The following is a 24,752-nucleotide window of genomic DNA, read 5'->3' on the forward strand; positions in this document are numbered from 1 at the left end:
GTATTCAATAACCGTATATTGTGTGTAGTGACTATTATCCTGTGTGTAGTGACTTCTATCCTGACTTATCGGGGATAAGTCAGGATAGAAGCCTCAGGTATAATATTCTGACTCTTGGATATAGGTGAACACTGATCGTTACTGTAGTAATCAAAGCAGGTTCACTCCCTTCTATAAAGTATAACAATCATAATTATTTATTCTATTGTATGCGTTATATGCATGTCAATCAGATAGTATTATCCCTTCTTATGTAGATATATAATTATAGTACAAGTTGAGAAATAAATAAAACATTACATGAAGACTGGATAAGATAGCTTAATTTTAGGAGCATATAGTGTTATAAGTCTTTTAGGAACACCTTATATCTGGTGTCATCGTACATTTCTGTTTTGTTTTTTTATTTAAATACATACAAAATAAAGGAAATGCTATTTCAAAGTTCTAGCAAAAGGAAATCACGTCAGCACCAACAAAATGGTATAAATAAATCACTTTTAACTTGAGTATAATTTGCACACAAGACACCTCCTGTATGCAGGCTTTAGGGGAGAGTTGGCCTGATTTATTACATAGAAAATAAAATGAAAAGGAAACTGTAAGATGTGTCTTGTCATTGTTTAACTTTTTTTGTTTTAAGACAGAACAAAGCATTAACAGTTTTAGTAATTGTTACTAAATAAGACAGATAGATATTAGCTAATACCAGCTGAAAATAGTGCATATATAATATGCAAAATTGGATCACTCTGGATGGTTATAAATCTCCACAAACTATGATACAAAGAAAATATAATGAAACAGCTGCAAAAACACATTCTAAATCAGTACACACTCGTAACTGTCCATTTAAAGAGAGATGCTGATTGTTATATGGGGGGTGGGGGGGACAGCAAGTTCTGCAGTATAGGGATAATAATTTGTGATTTAGTAGTCGTCACCCTCTCCATATAACCTTATTTATGGAGATTAGCTTACATCTAACCTTCTGGTTTGCAGCGCTGTGATGCTGGAGAATAAGATTGTTACATGACATTATTACTGTACTAATTGTCAGCAACTCTCGTTCTATCACATTTACATTTGGTTAAGCTGTATATGGCATTGATCTGTCAGAGGCAGTCCTTTAGAGACACGCCCTATAAAGTTATTGACTTACTGTATAATTATGCAGAGATAAGCACCGTGACCGTATTTATTTTACACGGTGCCTAGTTTGGGATCTCTGATTTGCAGATATCTCCTTGCTCTGTTTGTATCCCCCCTGTGATACATTAATGGTAGTGTTGTACTTTGTTTTACAATGTATCAGTTTGTTTGGTGCTACATCTATACGTATTATTTATTATATTATTAATAATATTATTGTTGTCTGGTTATGTGGATACTTTAATCTAATGCTTTGCTTGCAGCTCAGATACATCTCCAGTAATTGCATTTTTGTCATGCGGCATACACAGGGTTAATTTCTCTATGTGGGAACTAATAGTAATTGAGCTCTGATTGATCAGGAATGTAATCAATGGTGATATATATATATATATATATATATATGTGTGTGTGTATATATGAGAGAGAGATCGATATGAGTTAGATATGTCAATAGATAGATAGATAGAATGTGTAGATGTGTGAGAAAATCTTCCCACAGTGTATTTTGCTGCTGTAACAAAACATGGTAAGGGTCCCTGGTGTTCTGTATGGTGAATGAGAAGGGTGGGCTCTGTGCATAAGGGCCCAGTCCAGGTCTTCTAGTCTGTCAGTCTCTAAGCAGACTCATCAGGAGCTGCACCTGCATGGTGCCTGTTTAAATGCAGCTAGAAGGTGCAATCACCCTCTCAGACCTGGGGAGGAGGGTAGATCCCTCCAGAGAGGCACTGCTGTGGTGAGCAATGACATGTGTTTGATTTGTGTGTGGTACAGAAGGTCCTTCACACTGGAGGGAGAGTCCCAGATAATGTTTAGTGAGTGCTGGACAGGCCAAGGATTTTTATTTATGTTCTGTTGGACATGTTTATTAAAAGTACTGAAGAAATCTGGGTAAAAACGTAAGTTATACCGAAAACTCTGCATTTATGTTATTTATTGCTGCTGTTCTGAACCATCTACCCCAGGAGATGGTAACTATTCCCCTGAATATGTCACATATGGTGGAGAAAAAGCTAGCAAAGATCTACTCTGGTTAACAACAGCAGTAGTTTTGAGCCATTTGCAGGAACCAGCTTTGTGGGTGTGCTTGGAAGGTATAAAAGGGGCAGGCACCGTTAAGCTACATGTTCATGACTTGTCAAGAGGCTAAATACAGATTTTGCTCCATATATGGAGATTTGAGAGGAGTTAAAGCTTGGTCAGTGAAAACTAGCCATTTCTGTTTTAGAAAAATAAAAGTTAGTGCAAAGACCACAGACTAAGGGAACCTTTTCTGCAAAGCAAAGAAATTCATGGACTGAGTTTTGTTAATTGCTAGGAAGCATGAGTGTTCCTTAAGACCCAAGTATATTTTGCAGAAGTCTAGGAAAGGTTTGTTTCTGCTATGCACAAGTTGGCTGTGGCCTGGTTCTGTGCAAAAGCAAAGAACGAGAGCCTTTAAAGAACAAAGTTTATTGAGACATATGCTGGGTGTTGTAGTTCCACGCATCCTAAGCCAAGTCAAATGGTTCTTCTATAAAGAAACTGCTTCATCTATGTGAAGATAAATTGGCTGCTTTGCAAGCTACATTGTGCTAGAAGAGCAGGCGATTCCTGTTCGCAAACCAGAAAGATTTTATACAAGTGTGTAATGCCAAGCATCCTAAGTCAAGTGAGGTGCTCCTTCTATAAAGAAAGGGCTTTGTCCGTGTAAAGATAAAAATTGACTGCTTCTCAAACTACAATGGGCAAGAAAAAGCAGAAGCCTGCTGTCTCAACCTAGAAAGAGTGCATACAGGTGCAGGGCCACCATCAGGGGGGTACGGCCAGTACTGCTGTGAGGGGCCTGGAGAGACTAGGGGGCCCGGACAGACCGCTCAATCCATTTCCCTGATGAAGCATTGAAGCGAAACGAGTTGGATTGGATACTGGACCTCAGACCACCACTTGTTCTTTACATAAGAACTTTCTGAGGACCGTTCCCTTACACACCGCCGCATGCGCAGAACTGACCCGGCCGTGACTGTGGCACACATCGAGGATCCCAGCTGCAGCTACACGCAACAAGTCAGCCTCCGGGAAGAGCAAACCAGCCCTGGATAGGGTAAGTGAGTGTCCACAGCGTCCTGACCCACTGGCTGGACCTTTGGACTTATCTCCCTGCTATGATTTCAGTGGATGTCATCGGAAACCCGCAGCATTTATCAGGACAGTAGCCAGACTGCTCTTATGAGTTTTCAGTCTTTGGACTATCAATACCGATATTTGGGCCTACGCTTTTGGACTATAACATACCATAGAGACCCGCTGGAATTGCCTTATACTCTCTAGCACCCGTGTAACCCTGGACTCCGTTGGGAGCTGCATCTAATTGTTTTCACCATTGGGACTCATACTGAACTCTTATTATGCAGTTACATATGGGTGTGTGAAGGCTACTAGCCTAGCCCACTGTAACTTGTTTTACATTTTACTTATCCATGTACACCTTATTGCAAATGTATTTATGTAATCAGTGATACTTTGTGTTTACAAGGTTGCAACCTATACTGCAATTTGTTTCAATTGTTTATATCAAACGTTTGAATTATTGAGCAATAAAAGACATTTATTTAGTAATAAGTGTATACACTGTGCGCCAAGGGGACATTGCTTTGATAGACCGCTCAGTCTGTCTGGACACTTTGGACTGTCTGGGCCCCGCATTCACCGACCGTGCTGCCCCTTTTCTTTTTTTTCTTTTTTCCTGCAGCTAGCTAACTACTTGCGCCACCCAATTCCTGCCGCACTTTTTTCAGTCTTTTTTGACGTGTGTTTCGCCTGCGTCTTGATCCATCTAGAGTAGTTTTTGCGGTTAGATGCTCATAGTATCTAAATTATTTACGGCCACGCCTACATAACTCCGTGTTCCACCCTTTCCCTCGTACTGAGACGCAAGCTGTCGCAAGTGTACACTGCGTCTGAAAAGCAGACAGAACCGATTCTTACCGCGCATGCTCGTCAGTGGAAATGTGCAGGATGCGCCTGAAACGGACTTTGCGTCCGACTCTAAATGAGGCCCACAGTAGTTGTTGGCAACACGCCCTTTTAAATTAAACAGACTGCAATTTAAAGTCAGTCTATGGATCTGCTCATTAATAGCAGAATTAGCAAGATGCAATTTGTCATGCAAGTTCAAACAAACTGCCGCATGATATAAACGGATGGGTGTGTTATCAAACGGGTAGTTGATATTAAAGCCTTACTTATAACCTAGTAAGCATGATCTATTAAATAGTGGTGGCACGATTGTGATTCAATAGACTATCATGTCAAATCAAAAACCGCCGTATAATTAGATGTATTTTCTGTGTCAGATTTTAAGACCAAATTCATTGATTGACTGATAGAGAGCCGTCACTTCAACCTCGTTAACTATTTACTTGTAACACACACCCAGACAATTGTCAGTATCACAACTTCTATATTGATCTCTAAAACGCAGATATACTCACAATGGTTCCCAATGAGATTGGAAACTTGAGGGCAAGGGTTGGCTGGCAATGATATAGTAGATGCAGCAGGTGGAGCGTCAGCTCTGCAGACAACGGTGTAGTAAATGCAGCAGGTGGAGCGTCAGCTCTGCAGACAAGAGTACAGACAGGAAGCAACTTCTATCACCAGAGGGTGACTCAAAGAACAGGCACAGTAGGTAGTGTGGAGGTGCCTTTTAAACTGGGCGCCACAGCCATCCACCAATGAGAAAGGAAGAGAGGTTTAATACAGCCGGCGGGTCTGCGCATGTGCAGACCCGGATCCAAGATGGCGACGCCCAGGACGGAGCGGAGCGCCGAAGGCAGGTATGTCTGCCAGGTGCACAGCCCGATCACCCGACGCGTGACATCAGGTATCAAAGTGGAATCTCCTACTGACTTGCTTCCTATAAATGGTCTGTCTTTTCTCACATAGTTCTGTGTAATACACAACCTGCTAGTTTGTTTTCCAGGCAGTGAAAGAATCATGTTTATTTAGCAATACTGAAGGATAGGTTACCTGCAAAGGTTTCTTTATTGCAGGAATTACAACATATGTGATGCTTGAATCTGTGTTTGGCTCTGCCTTTCCTTCAGGCCACTACTTGTTTAATGAATTGTTGTAATGATGCGTTTAACCTTTGTGATCAGGCAGATTAATGAAAACATTGCTGTAACACAGACCTGCAGACAGACTAAACACTTAACTGCATGTATTACCCGTCTATACCTAATAGGAAACTTGTTTTACTAACCTATCCTTTCCCCAGGGATATACCAAACTTGCAACCCAGACTGAGGCACCATTTTGACTTTAACATAGAGGGGTAAATGTATCATAGTCTGGTTTTTGCATCCCGCGCGAGATCAGCGAGATGACAGCTAAAATTTAAAGCGGCGTGGTCTTGTAAAGGCAAGTTTCCCTTTACAAGGCAGCGCCGCTTTCAATTTTAGCTGTCATCTCGTGCGGGATGCAAAAACCGTATTGATACATTTACCCCAGAATCTCTTTTCTTAACATTGCTACGCAGATATATGTTGAACACAGTGACGGATCCAAGGAGGGGTGATCGGAGCAATCAACCCCCCAGTAGGGTCTTGCCAATCAGAAATAGGTATCCACTAAACACAATTCTCTCCATGGAAAGAAACTTATGAATGAAGAAAAATACGTTTTTAAAGTAAATATAAAATAATATTTCGTTCACTCATTATATACATATTATACATGCTTGCCTATTCTCCTGAAATTCGGGGACACCTCCTAGACTCCCTGTAGAGTAGCATTAATGAATGAAGTGAATTTCTGCTTCTTCTTTTTTTTTTATACTAGGGGGAGGGGCTACGGTGACACGATGGCGTCCCCACACGACCCCCTTTACACTTGTCACATGACCTGTCCTCCAGGAATCTCCCGGAGGACAGGTTTTAAATGTTGGAAAAAACAGCCAGTATTTATCTTATGTGCGAAAATAATAAACTTATTTGCACCCCTTGCAATGCAACATGGTTTTGCCAAGGTTCAAAGTTGCTCATTTTTTTTTTTAGCTTTCCTTTCCTTAATGAATCAGGCCCAGTAAGTGGAAGCAGCAAGAGTCATTTCAAATATTCAAACATACTTAAAGCAATTTTTACATTTAAACCATCGGGGAAGAGCGTTCCAGAGTCTGATAATCCAATAAGCATGAGGCTGACATAACTTTTTGCATCTATCGCCTCCTCTGATGGTTTCAGAAATCTGTTCAACATCTGTAATCTTATTATCTCTTTGGGTCACTAGAGTGATAAATCTCTAAAGTGAAAAGTGACAATAGGAGTCCCGATTTATTTGCATAATATTCCTTTCATGTTCTAGGAATCCGATTTTCAATATTAGTATGGTGCGATATACATATTGTAGCCCACACTTATTTTGCAATAAATATTATTTGATTCAGCTTATAAAAATCTTATCATTTTTTTCTTTCGTATCCTATGAAGACAGGGGCGTACTTAAGGGGGGGGGTTCTAGTTGCCCAGAAACCCCCTGCTGCTCGAATCCTCACCTCCAGCATGTTTTTCTGTTGAAGTCAATAAGTGATGTATTTATTTTTTATCCGGCATCCGACATAGTCTCACTGAGGCTGGTCCTGACACAAAAGGGGTTTCCCCAACTGTGTGCGTTCCAAAACAGTCTAACAGCAAATCAGCTGCCAGGATCTGTCACTGCAGCCAGCGGAGCCTAATCTCGTGAGACTGCTTACTCTGCAGGAAAGGTCACACAGCGCCAGGCACGAGCTGGTAGGAATCATGTGTGTCTATATCCAGCAGACATCTGTTATCTTATGTTGACAAATATTTCATGGTATATCCTTCCTGGGTTTCTTATTTGATCATGAATTATAAAAAGGGTCATTGGGAGCCAACAAGAAAAGACCTGCATTTACTTCAATGGAATGTATATATGCTAGTACCATTTATATAGTGAATCTTTAACCACTTAATGTCTTTAGCTAGTTTTAAGCCATTAATACAAACCTTGCTATTTACTGCAAAATGAAAGTACTAACTCTGTTCAATAAAGGCTTGCAAATATGTTTATTTCACTCTAGGTATGACACCATTATAAAGGTACAGAAACAAAGTACACATTTCAATTTAAATTCACCCCTCTATGATTAAATATTCATGGGTAGACAAGATGGGGTAAGGCAAGTATTTTTGTTGCTTTAGGATCGTATGCCATGGTGATATTCATACAGTTTTGCATAATTTCTAAACACTTCTGTGACTGACATAATGACATCGCTGATGATACCCCTTCCTTAAATCTGCACCCAGGGCCAGTTCTAGAAATTAGTGGTCCTAGTGCAAAGTTTACATTAACAGCCCCCTTGCGCCTTTGCAAACCCCTGAGGACACCTTGCAATTATATTCTTAAAGTATTTAGTATATCACATTTTCAGAAGAGGAACGTATGGCAATAGTTATTTTGTTCTCATTTTAAACATGCTTTGTATACTTGTATGCAGGCTCCACCTATTGCGACAACCCCCACCTCCCATTGCTGTGATTTGCCTACCATCGTCTACCACCAGGCGCGAGCTGGCAGGTTTCGGCCCGGGGGGGGGGGGGGGGCGCACAGGTGGCCCCATCACGTGACACGGCCGCCTGTGCGCTGACGTGGCCGCATCGGAGGCGGCCGCTGGTAATATTCAGAGATTATTTCATCCACGGGGTGGGGGATGGAGGGGAGGCGGCGGCCGGCCCGAACAGCCGTTAGACTGAGCGGCCCGGGTGCCCGCTGCCCCCCGGTCCAGCCCGCCCCTGTCTACCACACATGCAACATGAGGCCGTTTTCAGAATTTTTTCCAGGGGCCACATAAAGTTCTCAATTCACCCCTGCTCCTCATTATGTATGTGTATCTTGTGTCTCTTGCCTCCTCCAACATACGTGTCTGTCTCTATCTTCTTCTACTATCTCAGTTTTGCCTTTGTGTTCGTCTCCCTCCAATTTAACCTCTCTCCCCATATATGACTCTGACCACCCCTGTTTTATGTATGTGCATATCGCTTTGTGTGGTTCTGTCCTTTTCTTTCTCCCCCTTTGTGTGTTGGTCTCTGTACTTTTGTTCTCTCATCCTATCTGTGCCCCAGGTGAACTCCGGGGGGTATATTCACTAAACTGCGGGTTAGAAAAAGTGGAGATGTTGCCTATAGCAACCAATCAGATTGTAGCTATTTATTTAGTACAATCTATAAAATGACAGCTAGAATCTGATTGGTTGCTATAGGCAACAGCTCCACTTTTTCAAACCCGCAGTTTAGTGAATCTAGCCCTTAGGGTGTTTATTTTTTCGGTTGACCTGGACTCTCACCACCACTCAAATCACAGTCTCCTGAGATCTGCGACTGTGCTGACGTAGTATGCTGAAGCAGGGTGCTGCATGGAGACTTCCTGCACAGCGGAGTGTGTGTGTGGCAGAGCAGAGCCGGGGGTCAAACACTGAAGCCCACTGTCCCTATCCCACAGATGGCAGGGAGCAGACGGCATGTTTGAGGGAAGACGAGTGGCTGTTAATAATGCTGTATATATATATATATATATATATATATATATCATACTTGCCAACTCTCCCGGAAAGTCCGGGAGACTCTCGAAATTCGGGTCAGTCTCCCGGACTCCCGCGAGAACTGCCATTTCTCCCGCATCCCGAAATTCCGTTGTTAAAATGACGCGATTCACCGAGAATCGCACCATTTTGCCCGACGCCCCTCGCCCCCCCCCCCCCCCCCCCCCCCCCGCCCGACAAAATGTAATTTTACCCATGAGGACGGGGCCAAAATGACGCGATTCGAGGCACTCCTCTCCCGGACGTCGCCTACTGAAAGTTGGCAAGTATGATATACATTAGTGACACTGGGGTCTGTTTATCAATAGTTCCTTACTCCAGTGATAAGTACATTTTTAATAGCAATAAAACTATACTAACTATATTGGGCTTTTGGTTCTAACAATCGGGATCTTTTTTTAAAAAAAAAAAAAAAAAAAAATCATTACATTTATTTAAAAAACGCTACAAAAAGAATTCATTACAAAACAAAGAATAAAGCATTTTTTCAATTAAATGAATCTATTATCGCCATCCTGAATAGGCGATAACAGAACAGGTTGATCTCTGTTCAAATCCTTAGGCTGGGTACACACTGGATCTTTTTTGTCCAATCATCATGTAATCAGCCGACATACGACCGTTCAGTCAGATATCACGTTAGTGTGTATACTTACACGATGGAAGACTATCGTCCCAAAGTGCCGATCATCATTACATTTGGCTGGTCATACGGTTTGATAACCTCGTTCTAATCCCCTAACGATCATGTAGTGTGTATGCACTCCTGCTCACGATCCCCATAGAGTTTACAGAGCTGGGCTCTCTTCAGCCGATGCTAACGATGAATGTCCCGGTGAATAAATGTAAAGAGAGCTGTAGAAGGAATAATTGATTTGTTCGTTCTGAGACAGCTTCTGTGACTCTGAAACGAAACATTCTAACGACATTCGTTAGGACATGTGGATAGTTATAACAAGGTTTAATCAGTGTGACAATAATGAATGAATATTGTGCCGTCATTCTCTAAACGACTAGAGGACCAGATGAAGAGCACAGATCAGGTAAATCGTGTCGGTGTGTACACACAAATCGCCTGACCGGTCGGACCTTCATCGTAGGTACAATTGTTGTAAACACGTTGGTTGCAAATTCCCCAGTGTGCACCTAGCCATAGAATACTATGCAAACTGCACAAACATCTCCCTACCTGCCTTATGTGCAGGTGTGCATGATACACCTAAATGTACTATTAACAGCTGACCAGTAAAGCAGTAAATAAATGAATGTAAAAAAAAAAAAAAAAAAGAAATTAGATGAAAGCACCCGCAAAATATCCGTCTACTAGAGACCTATCTGCAGCTGCTTTCAACTCAGCATAGCATGTAACATGCGTGAACATATCCTTACATTGCTAGGCTCACCCACCACTACCTCCCACCTATCTAAGCGCAGAGAGGTGCAAGGGAGAGATCCGTCTCAGTCTGGAGTGCAAACGGAGACAGATCCTTGACCAAAAGTGCTTTTTGCACTGATCAGTTGGACTTGCGTCCGACCCTACATCAAGCCCTATGGGGTTAGCCCCATGTAATAATTCTCATGCGAGTGTACAAAAATCTTTGTTAGAAGAGGTGATTGTAGCTCCACAACTGTATAGATCAGTCTGTTACATCCACTTTGTCTTGTTAATTACATAAAATCTGTTTATTTTCTATCCGCTGTTATCATTTATATCCTTGTGTAAGCGACAAGATTCGTCCAGCTACTGTTTGTCTAGAGAGATATAAGCCGTTCCTCGCACCCACGCTGTTTGCACTTTGGGGCTTTCCATTTTATTTCCTTAATAGTTTTAATATTTCCTGAAGTATCAGTAGCACATATCCGCATGGTGTAGCATAATTATGCTTAGAGGACCAGATGCAGCGTTGAACTTATGCCAGTTTGATACAGTCAGATACAACTGAATCCCATGGATCACCAGATAAAATGCATAAAACCTTTATTAAATATCAAGACTATACACACATAAAATATTGTACAATTCATAAACTAAAGCCTATAAAAATGTGTAGAAGTAGGTCCTGTGATGATAGATCTCTAATGTGGAACAAAAACAAACAAATTCTATTTCCTAGGCACAAGTCCATCTGGCTGTTAAAAAATAATGGACAGCCGATTGTCAAAGCAAACTCATTGGTTAGATAAAAGGTCTAGTGTGCGATCAGATGTAAATGTCACAAACTCTTTAATTATAGGGTTGTATATGTATAACCCACATCTGGATAGAAATGATTAATGTTACAACTGATCCCAAGCTTGTTGAAAATCGTGGTTAATTGTTGGCTGTTTTGTCCAGGCAAACAAATAATGGTGAATACTCCTGAACCATATCTAACCTCCCAATGCAGTAAAGAGATGTATATAGATAATCCAAAGAGCCATGTTAGATGATATATGTGGATCTCCGTATCAGGTTACTCCCCTGTAAAAATGGAGAAGTCATAGAAAAATTAGCCTTTCTCTCCTATAATACCGGCAACCACCTCCACCTACTGCATTTAAGGGAGTAAAGAGCATATCCAAAGACTGTAGAAGTGGAAATTGATATTGGACTATTATCACAAGTGGACATTTATTTTAATAATCCAAAAGTCAGTGTTGTTACACGTGTCACCAATGCCACTAATTCCGCAGCGCTGTACAGAGAACTCACTCACATCAGTCCCTGCCCCCATTGGAGCTTACAGTCTAAATTTCCTAACACAAACACTAGGGTTAATTAACCTACTAATACCTCATATATCAGAGTAGACAGATGTAATATATTCAGATCTCACTAGCTTCATAATTGATAAACACAAATGTGTTGGCAGCTATATTTATTTAATTGTTCAGATCTCATTAACTTCACATTACTCTGATGACAGAAATTAATTAGCAGCTTAATAAAATCTACATTAGTTCCAGTGATTCACACTTGCAAACTATTAATCATTCACATACTCTAATATTATTAAAAAAAAAAAACAACAATCTTTCCTCTTTACACCTGAATAGTTCTAGAGCGTATATATTGAATAATAGTGCATTCATGACCTATGCATGTTCGGTTCCAGCAAAGGTGTTAGCAACGAACATACATAGATCACAGAAGCGCTGCTATTCAATATATTCTGTCTTGATATATTGCTCTCATCGTCCCCTATCTCTAGTATAGATTATCCTGGTGTCTGTCACATTCAGTGTTATTCTGCCTTTATCTATAACCGCGACAAAGGCAAACCGAGGGGGTTTCCTAGTGCCTGGAAACCCCCTCCAAACCTGCAGCATTGCCCATGTATATTATTGGGATAGGAAGAGTTGGAGAGCAGCCAAGCACTGTCTAATATTATAGCCACGCCCCCCATGCATGCTGGTCACGCCCACTGGCACCACAAAGCGCTGCGGACCCTCATAAATAAACCTTAATAATAATAATAATAATAATAATAATAATTTTGTTGCTGCCACATTTGAGAGGTTAGGTTGTTGGAACTAATACTTCCTTCACACGCCACCACGGCAGTATCCTGATATTTTAGGACAGTGTGAACTTGTTTTTAGTGAGCTAAAGTTTCAAAATCTTCCTCGTTCCTATTTCACAATGGAACAGCAGCTCTGTCAACAAGGTGACTAACACTATGACCCCCGCATTAGACCTCAGCCTGGAAGACTCAGTACTGCTCTATAGTGCAGACCAGCGACCCCAACGCTACCGGCAGATTGGCTTGGTACAGCTTTTAACACTTGTTTATTTTACATTAAATACCTGCTGCTATGTTATTACAGATAAGTGACCATTTCTTTGATTTAATGTATTGTTTGAACTTGCTATTGAGAATAAGGGCGATGTGGTACCTGCTGAAGGTTATAGGGCCACACATTCTGTCCCCAAGGTGTCAATTTAGGTTGCCCATAATCATCATCATCATCATCATTTATTTATTCAGATAGCGCCAACATATTCCGTAGCGCTTTACAACTGGGGACAAACATAGTAAACTAATAAACAAACTGGGTAAAACAGACAGAGAGGTGAGAAGGCACTTGTGTAGACAGATGCCACCGGTCACCAAGCAGCAATGCTAATGCAACTTGTAGTTCACCAGCTAGTGGGGAAGTAGCAAGTGCTTATTGGACAGGGTCGAGTCCCAGTTTTGTCTTCACAGTAGTATTAGTGGGGGGGGGGGGGGGGGGTGAATGCTGCACAGCAAAATCCTACCCTGGGGTGTGTGGAGCAGTTCAACATGGAAACTGCTTCTTGGTAATAGAACACATAATGTTAAACAGACATAAAAATGTTTTATGTATTATGTATATTTATGTTGTATATATTATAATTATAGAAAATCTATGTTTAATTTTTTTGCAAATGCGATTTTTTTTTTTTTTTATCTGTAATCACTAAAAACATGCGGAAATAATTTGCAAACACGATTGCATGAATAATGTTGGGAACAATTATCAATAGACACCAGAGCCAGGGTCAGAGGGAGAGGTGATGGGTGCAGGGCGGTTCCCTATCCTGAGGAATCTGCAGTCACTCCCGGGATCACCTCTACGCTGCAGGCAGTACAGCTGGTTCATGAGTGATACAATGTAACTGTATTCTAGTTCTGTGAGTGATACAATGTTACTCTGATCAACTTATTGATACTTCTGTATTATCCGGACACAGTGGATCAATTTACCTCCCACTGATGTGTGTAATCCTAAATAGTGGGTGCTCCGATATTTGGAGTTCGTAGCACACAACAAATAAGTTGCACTCTCTCTCATACAATGTAGCGAGGTCACAATCTGCGGCGACTCTGTGCAGACAGCGTCATGGCGCTAACGGTGCCGCAAAACGTTTTGGGACCACTTCCCTCTAATGCTAACAGCTGGTCCTTAGTGGGTGTCAATAGGAAAGTAATTGCTTAACTGGTTTCCTTGTATTGGATAATTGTGTATACGAATATTTTCCACTTAGCTTGTTTATTTCATTATTATAATATTGTGTTACCTGGATTGTTATAGTAAATGTGACTATTTTGAGCATGTTATAGTACATATTGTTATATATTCCTGTTTAGAAACCGATGCACTCAGATATATTATGCATAAATATCAAAATAAACCTGTAAAAACATAATAGCAGATGTATTACAATTGATATAGAATATTATAAGCGGAGGCATAGGAAAAAAAAAAAGGGATAATGGATGCCAAAAAAGAGGGATATTTCGAACTCTGTGCAATTTTATTACAATATTTAGACCAATTGTTTTTGAGGAAGAAAATCTATTTTATTAATACAGATTTATACAGGAGTGCGCCGAGTAGTAACTGTTCTAGGGGCATTTATCACTGAAACGTGAAATAAAATGACTTGTGCATAGAGGAGAATGAACGTGGATAAAAGCACAATAGTCCCTGTGGATTTACACAGACATAGTGTTACTCCACTTATAAACCACTCAGTCACTAATAACATTAATTACAGACTGTTTAGAATTCTAATTACATAACATTTACACAGGATTAAAGGATAGACCAATCTATAATACAGAGAGACAAGCCACATAAATCTGATACTTTGTAGTGGATCTACCAGCGGAAGTGATTTCAGTTGTATCTACTATGTGTTTGATTACACTGATTTAAATATATATTAATCACAGCAATGTAATAGTAATTCTGTCCCTAGTGATACATTCACAGATCTGTGGACAATGAATTTATATTATTCTAATTTTCACAATAGTACAAAGAGAAACACAGATGTTTGTGGGGTTTACACAAAATACACACGACATTAACCTGTTAATGACCAGAAGACTTTTTTTTTTACCAAGAGGATCTGCGTATTTTTCTGTTGGGCCGATTTTCATTTCAAAGCAAACTGGAATATATACATTTTTTTTTTTAAATGTAAAATAGTAATATACAGGCAAGAATAGCAAAAAAACCAAAACACTTATTTAAGATTATGGGGTAGATTTATCGACCTTTGTAAAAAGGAAAAGTGGTCATTGTTTAATCTCGTTTGTTCTGTAGTTTAATAAATCATCGCTCAGGTCACAGAAGAATAACTATGGCAAATACATGGAAATAATTTTCGTAACAAATACAAATGTACACATGTCTATATATATATATATATATATATATATATATATATATATATATATATATATATAATCTGCCACAAAACCATGTACAAATGTTCTAACGGGACGTATGCAAGGAGTTCTCCCACGGTATTATAAACTGCATATAAAGCAAATGTCCAATCAGAACATCAGGGTTCTGAATAGAATTCTGAAATTAAGTTACTGTTAATATGTAATAGTTACCAATCATATTACTAATATTATCACACAAAACTTCAACAAAAAATAATTGTGCCCAATGGAAAAGATGGCCCTGAGCCTCCCCCAGTCATAACCAAGCAGCGGAATTCTGTATTTGTTTAATATTCCTGTGTTTTTCTGCATTGATCTGGTCCTTGGTGCTATAGAATTTAGGAACAATTTCAATGTTTCAAAAATGTTAATTTTGTGAGGAATAATGAGGAAATGTTTCATTCTAAAACAGCCAATCATCTTGACCACATTTTTTTAAAAATTATTATTCCTTAGTGTTTTGCACATTGATCTGGAGAGACCATGGGGTGCAAATACAATATCACTTTTTGTATAAAAGTTAAACACTATCAGATTTTGCATGTAGCACACAATCGGCTTTATTTTACACTGGAGGTGACATAGTTGTGAAACAGTTAATGACGAGAAAAACCACATACTTTAGTTTTACACCACAACTCAACAAGCAGTTTTCCTATCAAAACCCTACAGCCACTTCCCCAGATCTATGTAACATAAGTGTCACCAGTCAAAACCCTGATAATTATAGACGCAAACATCCCATCTAGAACATGATCAGAATGTCACAATAGAAATGTATTGGAAGCGAAAGCTAATTTAGACTAAAATGTTTTTTGGAAATAATAGGCAAAAAAAAGAAAAAAAAATCAGTAATTAGTTCAAAAACGTTGATTTGTGAAAAAAAAGAAAATTAAAGAGATGACCAGAATGGAGATATGTAATATGTGACAATAACATGTGTCCAAGGTGTATTTCTAGGATATATCAGTGGAATACAGGTAGCATTTATAAATAATTAATAAGATTACATGAGGTTACTTAGGATTTACCGATAAAAGAATTAAATTGACCGTGTTACTCTTGTATTACCATTACTACGGTAATAGCACGCACTATTGCCGTTAATACGGTAAATTTAGCACGAGTGCTGCTCATGCCTCAGCTTTGAAATTACCGTAGTAACGGTATATAGTGCGCAGGAGCAGGGGAATCTGCACAGTGTATAGAAAGTACCTTCTCTTTGTGTAGTTGTGCGTTGGAATGTGGAAATGACACAGATAACACTTCCATTACTTGACCACGTTTTTTTAAAAAGCAAATACTTGTGTGTCCTTTTCAATACAATAGTTTGTCATAGCCATTCCTGCTATATATTGTTATTGCATAGGGCAGTCCGCATTGAGGACGCAGCGACAGATGCGCTTTCAGCGCGACTGACTCCATTTTGCGTTTTCCATGGTATAAAGGATACCATCTACTGTTATCTGATTGTACACCTCCGTTATAACAACAGAGTGCATTATGCTGGTGAACCACTTGTTGCATCAGATTAGGGCGGTGTTAGTTAGACGTTGTCTATATATATATATATATATATATATATATATATATATATACTCCTGCATTGTTTTTACATGTTACTGTTTCCATTCTTTTAGACAATGATACATGTGATTTATTTATTTTGTTTATCACATTAAAAAGCACTATGAACAAATCTGTTTCTCCTAATCCTGTTGTCACAATGTATTCATGGTTCATACAGATAGACTGTGCGCTGGAGACCCTAATCCTCCTATTTGGATAATGCGAAAGATGTTAAATAGTGGATGCTGCGATTTTGATGACTGTAGCACACGACAAATAAGTTCCACTCTTGATACAATGTAGCGAGGTCACAATCTGCGGCGAAACTGTGCAGACAGCGTCATGGCGCTAACGGTGCCGCAAAACATTTTGTGACCACTTCCCTCTAGTGCAATTAGCCGGTCCTCATTGAGAGCCAACAGGAGAGTAATTGCTTATTGGTTTCTTTGTATTGGATAATTGTGTATACGAATGATTTCCACTGAAATTGTTTATTTCCTTATTACAATAATGTGTTACAATAAATGTGACTATTTTGAGCATGTTTTAGTGCATATTGTTATAGTTTGCAGTTTAGAAAGTCAGATATTTTATGCATAAATGTCAAATTAAACCAGTCAAATTAAACCATAAAATCTTTTATAATTGATATAGAATATTATAAGCGGAGGGATACAAGACTTTGGGGCATATTTAAGAAAGCACGATAGTGCTTTTAACGGGTCATTAAGGTCCCACAGTGTCCTCCGCAAATTTATTAAGGGGGCATCGCAGCAGATATCATGGATATCTGCTGCTTTGCATTCCTCTTCGTTTTTGGGAGCAGTCACCATTCAACAGAATGGTGACTGCTCCTGGCCGCAATCTAACAAGTCCCGAAAATACATTTTTTTCGGGAACTTGTCATGTTAATGTACACCAGCAGCTGAGGCTGGCGTACATCATCGGAATGGAAGAAATCTAATGCTGTCAGCTCTGCTCCGAAGAGCAGAGCTGGACAGCGCATGTGTGCAGGGATCATATGATCCCTCCCCGTCACTCAGCGCGCTCTCTCTGCAACTATCATTGCAGAGACAGAGAGGGGATCTGTGTGCGCATTTCCAGTTCTTGGAACTGGACATGCGCAATTGAATGAAAAGAACGAGGAGAAGACCTGGAGGCAGCGCTTCCGAAGAGGGGGGTAAGTGTGATTTTTTTACATCGCAGAAACAGCAGTTTTTCGGAATTGCTGTTTCTGTGCAGGGCTGTACATAAATGTGAGAAATAGTTCAATCCTTATCATTGCGATAAGGATTGAAAACTACTATGTGAATATTGATAAATGTGCCCCTATGGGGCACATTTATCAATCAATGACAGAATTATACCGAAAAAAAAATGGATAATGGATGCTAAAAAGATGGATATTTCGAACTCTGTGCAATTTAATTACAATATTTAGGCCAATTGTGCTTTAAGGAAGAAAGAATATTTTATACATGATTGCGTTGAATAGTAAGTGTTCTAGGGGGATTTAACACTGAAACCTGAAATACAATGACTTGTGTATAGAGAATAAACGTGGATGAAAGCTGCACTTTAAGTGTGCAACACTACAAGGAACAATAGTCCCTGTGGGTTTACACAGACAGTGTTACTCCACATACAATTCAGGGGCACATTTATCATTATTCACATAAAGTGAAAAGTAGTTTTCAATCCTTATCGCAATGATAAGGATTGAACTACTTCTCACATTTATGTACAGCCCTGCACAGAAACAGCAGTTCCGAAAAACTGCTGTTTCAGTGATAAAAAAAATCACACTTACCCCCCTCTTCGGAAGCGCTGTCTTCGGGTCTTCTCCTCGTTCTTTTCATTCAATTGCGCATGTCCAATTCCAAGAACTGCACATGCGCACACAGATCCCCTCTCTGTCTCTGCAACGATAGTTGCAGAGAGAGAGCGCTGAGTGACAGGGAGGGATCATATGATCCCTCCACACATGCGCTGTCCAGCTCTGCTCTCCGGAGCAGAGCTGACAGCATTAGATTTCTTCCAATCCGATGATGTACGCCAGCCTCAGCATGACAAGTTCCCGAAAAAAATGTTTTTTCGGGACTTGTTAGATTGTGGCCAGGAGCAGTCACCATTCTGTTGAATGGTGACTGCTCGCAAAAACGAAGAGGAGTGCAATGATCCATGATATCTGCTGCGATGCACCCTTAATAAATTTGCGGAGGGCACTGTGGGACCTTAATGACCCGTTAAAAGCACTATCGTGCTTTATTAAATATGACCCTCAGTCATTAATAACAATACTCAGCGGGTATTACAGACTATTTAGGGCTCTAATAACATAACATTTACACAGAGAGAACACAAATACAGAAGAAGTTGGATCTCCAGGCACAAGATCACACCCTCTTGGGGGTGGGAGTGACACTGACGTCACATGACCGGTCCGTCCTCTGCCTGTATAAAAGCCGGTTCCCCTGCTAGAGATCGCAGAGTCACAGTCAGTGCTGTGACAAGAAGGACGCAGCGACAGAAGCGCCTCTGCCGCGACTGAGCCCCTGGTACACGGAAGACGCAGCGCTGTTATCTGACTCTGCAGCGACACTTGTTGCATCAGCTCATCCGGTGTTTGCGGACGGGGGGCGGCTCCGTTATCGCAGCAATCTGCGGACGCTCCTGATAACTGCGGCGGAAGCGCTGCGGAGAGTGTAACTTTATATCACTTATCAATATTTATCATCCTGCGACCCCCGGCTGGTGAAGGAGGTGGGCACCGTCACCGGTTCTATTATACTATGAGATATATAAGGTATGTTATCCTGAGTGATATATGGAGTCCTGTATCTGTGTATTTACTAATATTAGTTTTACTGTTTCTTTTAGCCTTAGAAAAATAATCATGTATCAATGTCATTTAAAAAAAAAAATCCTTATTGGGCCGATATAATGCTAGCTGCACGGGCAAAGGCTGGACTTCTGGTGTGTGTGTGTGTAGACTATTAAACATTGCAGCCATGCATGTATCACTGTAATAAAAACTAAGAATTGCTCCATAACTCTTAAACATATAAAATAAACTAAAAATATGATGAGAGAGGGTAAATTTTATATATAACAAGAAAGTCCAAAGAACTGGTTTATGCATAAATATGTTGATATATCACAATACAAAAGCTGCAATATCCAATATATAAGATGTCCACAATTTAAAGGGATTGTAGATAGTTACAACTGACACTTGGATATAGGTCACTGAAATTATAACATAAAGTAACAGATGTGCACGGTCTGTGCTGCTCCTCACACAGATTCCAACCCACACCTTACAAATGCTGGGTAATGATATCACCCTCATGCAGCAGCCAAATCAAACTAGTTTTGCAGAGGTCTAAAAATAGACAGATGTGCAACTGTATTACAAGTTCTCACCAAAATAATAAAAATCAACAACAAAGAAATACATTTTCATCAAAAATAAATTATATAGAAATACAATAAACATAAGGTGTGTGTGTATATAATATATATATATATATATATATATATATATATCTCTTATACCAAACAACTTGCAGTTCTCAATTTGTTTCTACAAAATGCTATTTATTTATTTTATATATATATATATATATATATATATATATATATATATATATATATATATTATTTATTAAAGTTGAATTTTTTTTTTTTTGTAATAACATCTATGCCCGGCTTTTGGTTGTGCTTGGACCTATCTGTGAGGGCTGATGGTTAACCCTTTCTGCTCCAGGCTAGTATCACTCAGCTGCCACTATAATATATATTTGTCTATCTTTCACCTGTTATCTCAGCCATCCTGTGTGCTGTGACCTTCACCTGCACTGACCTCTAACATAACTACTCTGCAATATTGTGTCTTGTGCTGAAGAAGAGCTTTGTGTCAGTAACCCCAGTAAGTGTCTGCGAACATGTTATCCCAGACCAGGGAACATAAGGGCACATTTATCAATATTAACATAAAGTGAAAAATAGTTTTCAATCCTTATCGCAATGCTAAGGATTGAACTATTTCTCACATTTATGTACAGCCCTGCACAGAAACAGCAGTTCCGAAAAACTGCTGTTTCTGTGATAAAAAAAAAAATCATACTTACCCCCCTCTTCGGAACGCGGTGTCCCTGGATCACCTCATCTTCCTCTTCACTCTTCTTCTTTTAGCAATTGCGCATGTGCAGTTCAAAGACCTGCACATGCACACAAACATCTCGCTCGATCTCTGCAACTATAGTTGCAGAGAGCGAGCGGTGAGTTACAGGGAGGGATCACATGATCCCTCCACACATGCGCTGTCCAGCTCTGCTCTTCGGAGCAGAGCTGACAGCACTGAGATTTCTCATTTATGATCATGTACACCAGCTTTATTATCAAGACAAGTTCCCGAAAAAAAATATTTTTCGGAACTTGTTAGATTGCAAGAGGGAGCAGTCACCATACTATTGAATGGTGACTAAATTGCATAGATTGTATTGTAAATTGTATTTGCTCCAAAGGATGTATCTTTATTTATTCATTCTTTGCATTTTTCCTATAATCAGTCCTATGAAAAATATGGTGCAGTTTGGTAATTACTTTTACCTTAGTTTCTGTCTTCAGACTATTTGTGGTTTCTAGTACTTCTATATAAGTACAACAGGCACATGCTGTAGGGAGCAGAGGGTCTTTGAAATGCCCCTCTCAGCTCTGTTTCTGCTGTGACATCCTCCCCCCTCCCTCTGCCATCACATGACCTGTGTCTGTAGCAAACTGTCTGGCTGACAGCCATACATTTTTTTTTCTCCAGAGATGTTGTAAAGGAGATAAAGATTTGTAAGGGGTTAGCTAAGAAACATGATTATCTGATGCACACTTAATATGCTATTTAAAGAGAAAAAATGTGGAATTGCAGCTTCAAAATGTGTATTTTAACATTCGCAATATCTGTATCTTATTCTGCTCTGTGCTCCTCTGTTCATTATAACTCCTTGTTGCAGGTGCAAATCTAACAAAAGGAAAGAAGTTTAGGCTGAACAGGGCACAGATAATGGCTCTGATAATGGGTATGTGTTTGTTTTTCTTTTGTTGTCATTCCTATTTTGCAACTACTGATCTCATGTATGGGGGGTTATTCAATTGACCAAGGTTTGTTTTTTTTTGGGTTTTTTCCCCCGCCGCATTAAAAAAAACAATTTAATAGCTTTTAACGCGGCTGCCTCTCGCACACCCTATTCTTTCAATAGATCTTCTACTGGAGCGCGAGAGGACCGTTTCATGAAAAAACAAACTGAGCTTTAAAAATGGATTTTAATCACGGGTAAAGTTAACCCACTCAAATGATAAAACCAGCGTTAAAATGACAACGCAGTCTTTAAAAAAATCTTGCGCTCAATTGAATACCCCACTATGTGTGTGATATTTATCTTTGTGTGACGTATGTATGTATACATATTTGTGCGCGTGCTAAACTAATTTTATGACCATCATGGAGACTCGGGGACTAATAGTTTGACACATTTGCATCCAAAAAAGTGCAGTTATAATGTGTTCTGCAGATTTTGCGCATCTGCGTGATTATTTTGTCTTGCAAGATACGCGCAGGTCAGAATGGTGTTCACAATGTATCTGAACACATTAAGATATGCTGTAAGGTGGTAACTTGATGATAACTGATATTCCAATATATATTAAAAAATGAACAAAAACGTCTTGACCTCCAGCCAACTAAATATCCTCAATGTGACTCCTGGTAACGGGTCATATTACAGCTGCATTGGGGGCAGAGCAGACACCAGCTCCTGTGCTTATGTAAATAGTACAGAGAGTTTTGGACAGTTGTCATATATTGGTGGTATCCTAGTAATGCCACGAAAGACCCCTGTAACCTAGTGTAGGAAATGTCCTTGCCACGTTCCAAAGATATCACATATTATATTATTATATCAGCAACTGCTGAAACCCATACTACACTATATACAATGTAGTAACTCTTTGTAACTTACATAAAGGTAATTATTTTATGCGGTCACCACATGGTTTTATGGAATGCCTATTTTTAAATTTTTAATGTGGCCCTCAAAGATATTTCCTTGAATACATAGGGACACATGTGAACTACTGAACTACGCTTAGTAATGAATTTATGTGATCTGTTTTACTGGGACATAATATAATATATGTTTACCCCAAGGATATAATCAATTTCAATCCTTTGATATTTATTGGACAATTGTTTCATTTTGGTGAGTAATTTCTTGTAACGAAACAATGGTTGGCATCCTGTGAATTTTTTCCAGCAGTTGTGCAACTGAGATGCCAAGAATAGATTGTGGTTTATGTCATACGGTCTTTGGTAAACTTTTTATTAAAATGAAAAGTAATTGGACTGGAAACTCTGAGGCCACTGTACATCAATCATCTACGTGAACTTCCGTCCTGTCCTCCGTTCCAGTTTGTGTTTTGATTGGTGGAGAGGAGGGACTGGTCTGAGTAACACCTATGGGCCAATAGCCTTGTTCTGTACTGAGTGTTCTATAAAAATATTTGCATAGAAATGAGCCATAACTCAGCCCATGGTTAGATGTTTGTGTAATCCATCAATAAACACCAGTGTATGACCTGAGCATAGTAACTCCGCTCTGTGCTTGTTGGGGGCCTACACAGTCCTCCCGATAACCCAGTTCATAGTTCCACCGTCGCCGTGGAGCCACAGTTTTGTCTAACTTGTAGAGTAAGAGGTGTCTGGGTCCTTCCTCCGGTAACGGTGGCAGACACCATGCAGGACATGTTACACGTGTTAGTAGCCGTGTTTAATGTTAGAGGTTGGCTTATAGGCAGGTGCAGACTTGCAGAACTACAGGAGTAATGTGTGAAGGAAGATTTGATGGCTGCTCTAGAGTTTATATATTGACTTACTAGACTGTTATAAATGCTCTGATTATAATTTGTTTTGTTACAGATCATACATCCTTGGTACTGTTCACCACCGTCTGCATTTACATTGCACAAAGTAAGTAGACTTGCCAAATCCAGAGTTCATAATAGAATTTTACGGCAGAACCACTTGGCCCATCTAGTCTGCCCATGATTTACAGTAGCATCAAACACTATCTGATCTTTAGTTCTTTGTAAGGATCTCCTTATGTCTATCCCAAGCATGTTTATATTACTGTACTGTATTGGCCTCTTTTGTTCTCCATCTTATTCCTATCCATGGTTCCATCTGGGTTTGTGTTGCCCTTTTCTTGCCCTCATTCGCTGGTGCTGGGCTCTGCCCCTTCCCTCTTCTGCTAATAGTACTGGTGGCGCTGACCTTTCTGTTTCATCAGGTGTCTCTGCGTTCACGGAAGGGCAAACTGGACAGGCAGTGGTGGACAAGGTTCCGGTTGGCGGTGCCAGTTCGGTTGACGGTCCTGATGTTCTGGGTGAGGCTAATATGACTTCTGATGTTGCCTTGCCCAAATTTTCTGACTGTGTGAGCTCTAGTGGGGATTCCTCAGGGTCGCGGGACTGCTTAAGGTTGTGCGCAAGCAATTCGTTAGCGGTAGTCAAGGTGGGGTCATGTGTAGTATATGGGGGGATTATGGGTAATGAGATGGTGCGCCAATACAGCCAATTTTTATTTGGTGCCTCTGTCTGTGCAGGACAGGATTAAGAATTGCCGATAGATGGACATGTTCGCTATCACGCACAATGCATTGGAGGCGTCAACTATTATAATTGGTTGAGTGGTGTTTATGGGTTTGCTGCCTATTCCTTGGCTGCACGAGTTCCTTGATGTTCAAGTACATGCCTAAGATGCATGACATGTATCTGTCCTCTAAGCCGGACACTAGGCTGTCTTATGACGAAGCGTTCAGGGCCAAGTATGATGCCAATCCAAGTCTCCTGTTGGGGATTATGGATGTGGAAGTTTGGTTTAAAGTTTTCCAGGAAGGGAGGGTGGCAGCGGATGGTTTTCTCACCGCCGGTCGGGCATGGTGGGGAGGCCTGGGACTTCCTCCTGCAGATAAATACTACTTGTTCAACAACTCCCACTTTACTGTGGGGCGTCCTGCTTTGTACACTCCTGTCTGTGTTGTGGTGGCGCCCATGCCGTTAACTCCTGAGACAAGCCCGTGGCGGCTGCCTGCGGCAATTGACCCTCCGCTGGAGCTTCTAAGTAAGGCCCGCTCCCCGATTGCTTTAGACTGCCTAGGCCGGTCACTTGCCTGGTAACCCGATGAAGCCTT

At 40.2% G+C, this 24,752-nt stretch overlaps 1 protein-coding gene and 1 long non-coding RNA gene across 3 annotated transcripts in view; both read left to right on the plus strand.

Annotated features, from left to right (window-relative positions):
* Positions 1-24,752, plus strand: part of LOC142107118 (uncharacterized) — a 232,537-nt gene that overhangs the window by 149,416 nt on the left and 58,369 nt on the right. The gene's annotated exons all lie outside the window — the stretch shown is intronic.
* LOC142106815 (uncharacterized) overlaps positions 1-24,752 on the plus strand; it is a 54,163-nt gene that overhangs the window by 24,808 nt on the left and 4,603 nt on the right. Inside the window, exons 1-4 of one of the 2 annotated variants that reach the window (XM_075189842.1) lie at positions 18,755-19,315; positions 21,519-21,584; positions 23,480-23,530; positions 23,850-23,945. In XM_075189842.1, the coding sequence (XP_075045943.1) occupies positions 21,569-21,584; positions 23,480-23,530; positions 23,850-23,945 (163 nt within the window). In that variant the 5' untranslated portion in view covers positions 18,755-19,315; positions 21,519-21,568. Of the gene's footprint in view, positions 1-18,754; positions 19,316-21,518; positions 21,585-23,479; positions 23,531-23,849; positions 23,946-24,752 lie in introns of those variants that run through there. The other variant, XM_075189841.1, reaches the window with a different exon arrangement.

This window comes from Mixophyes fleayi, chromosome 11, assembly GCF_038048845.1.
Source record: "Mixophyes fleayi isolate aMixFle1 chromosome 11, aMixFle1.hap1, whole genome shotgun sequence".
NCBI lineage: Eukaryota > Metazoa > Chordata > Amphibia > Anura > Limnodynastidae > Mixophyes > Mixophyes fleayi.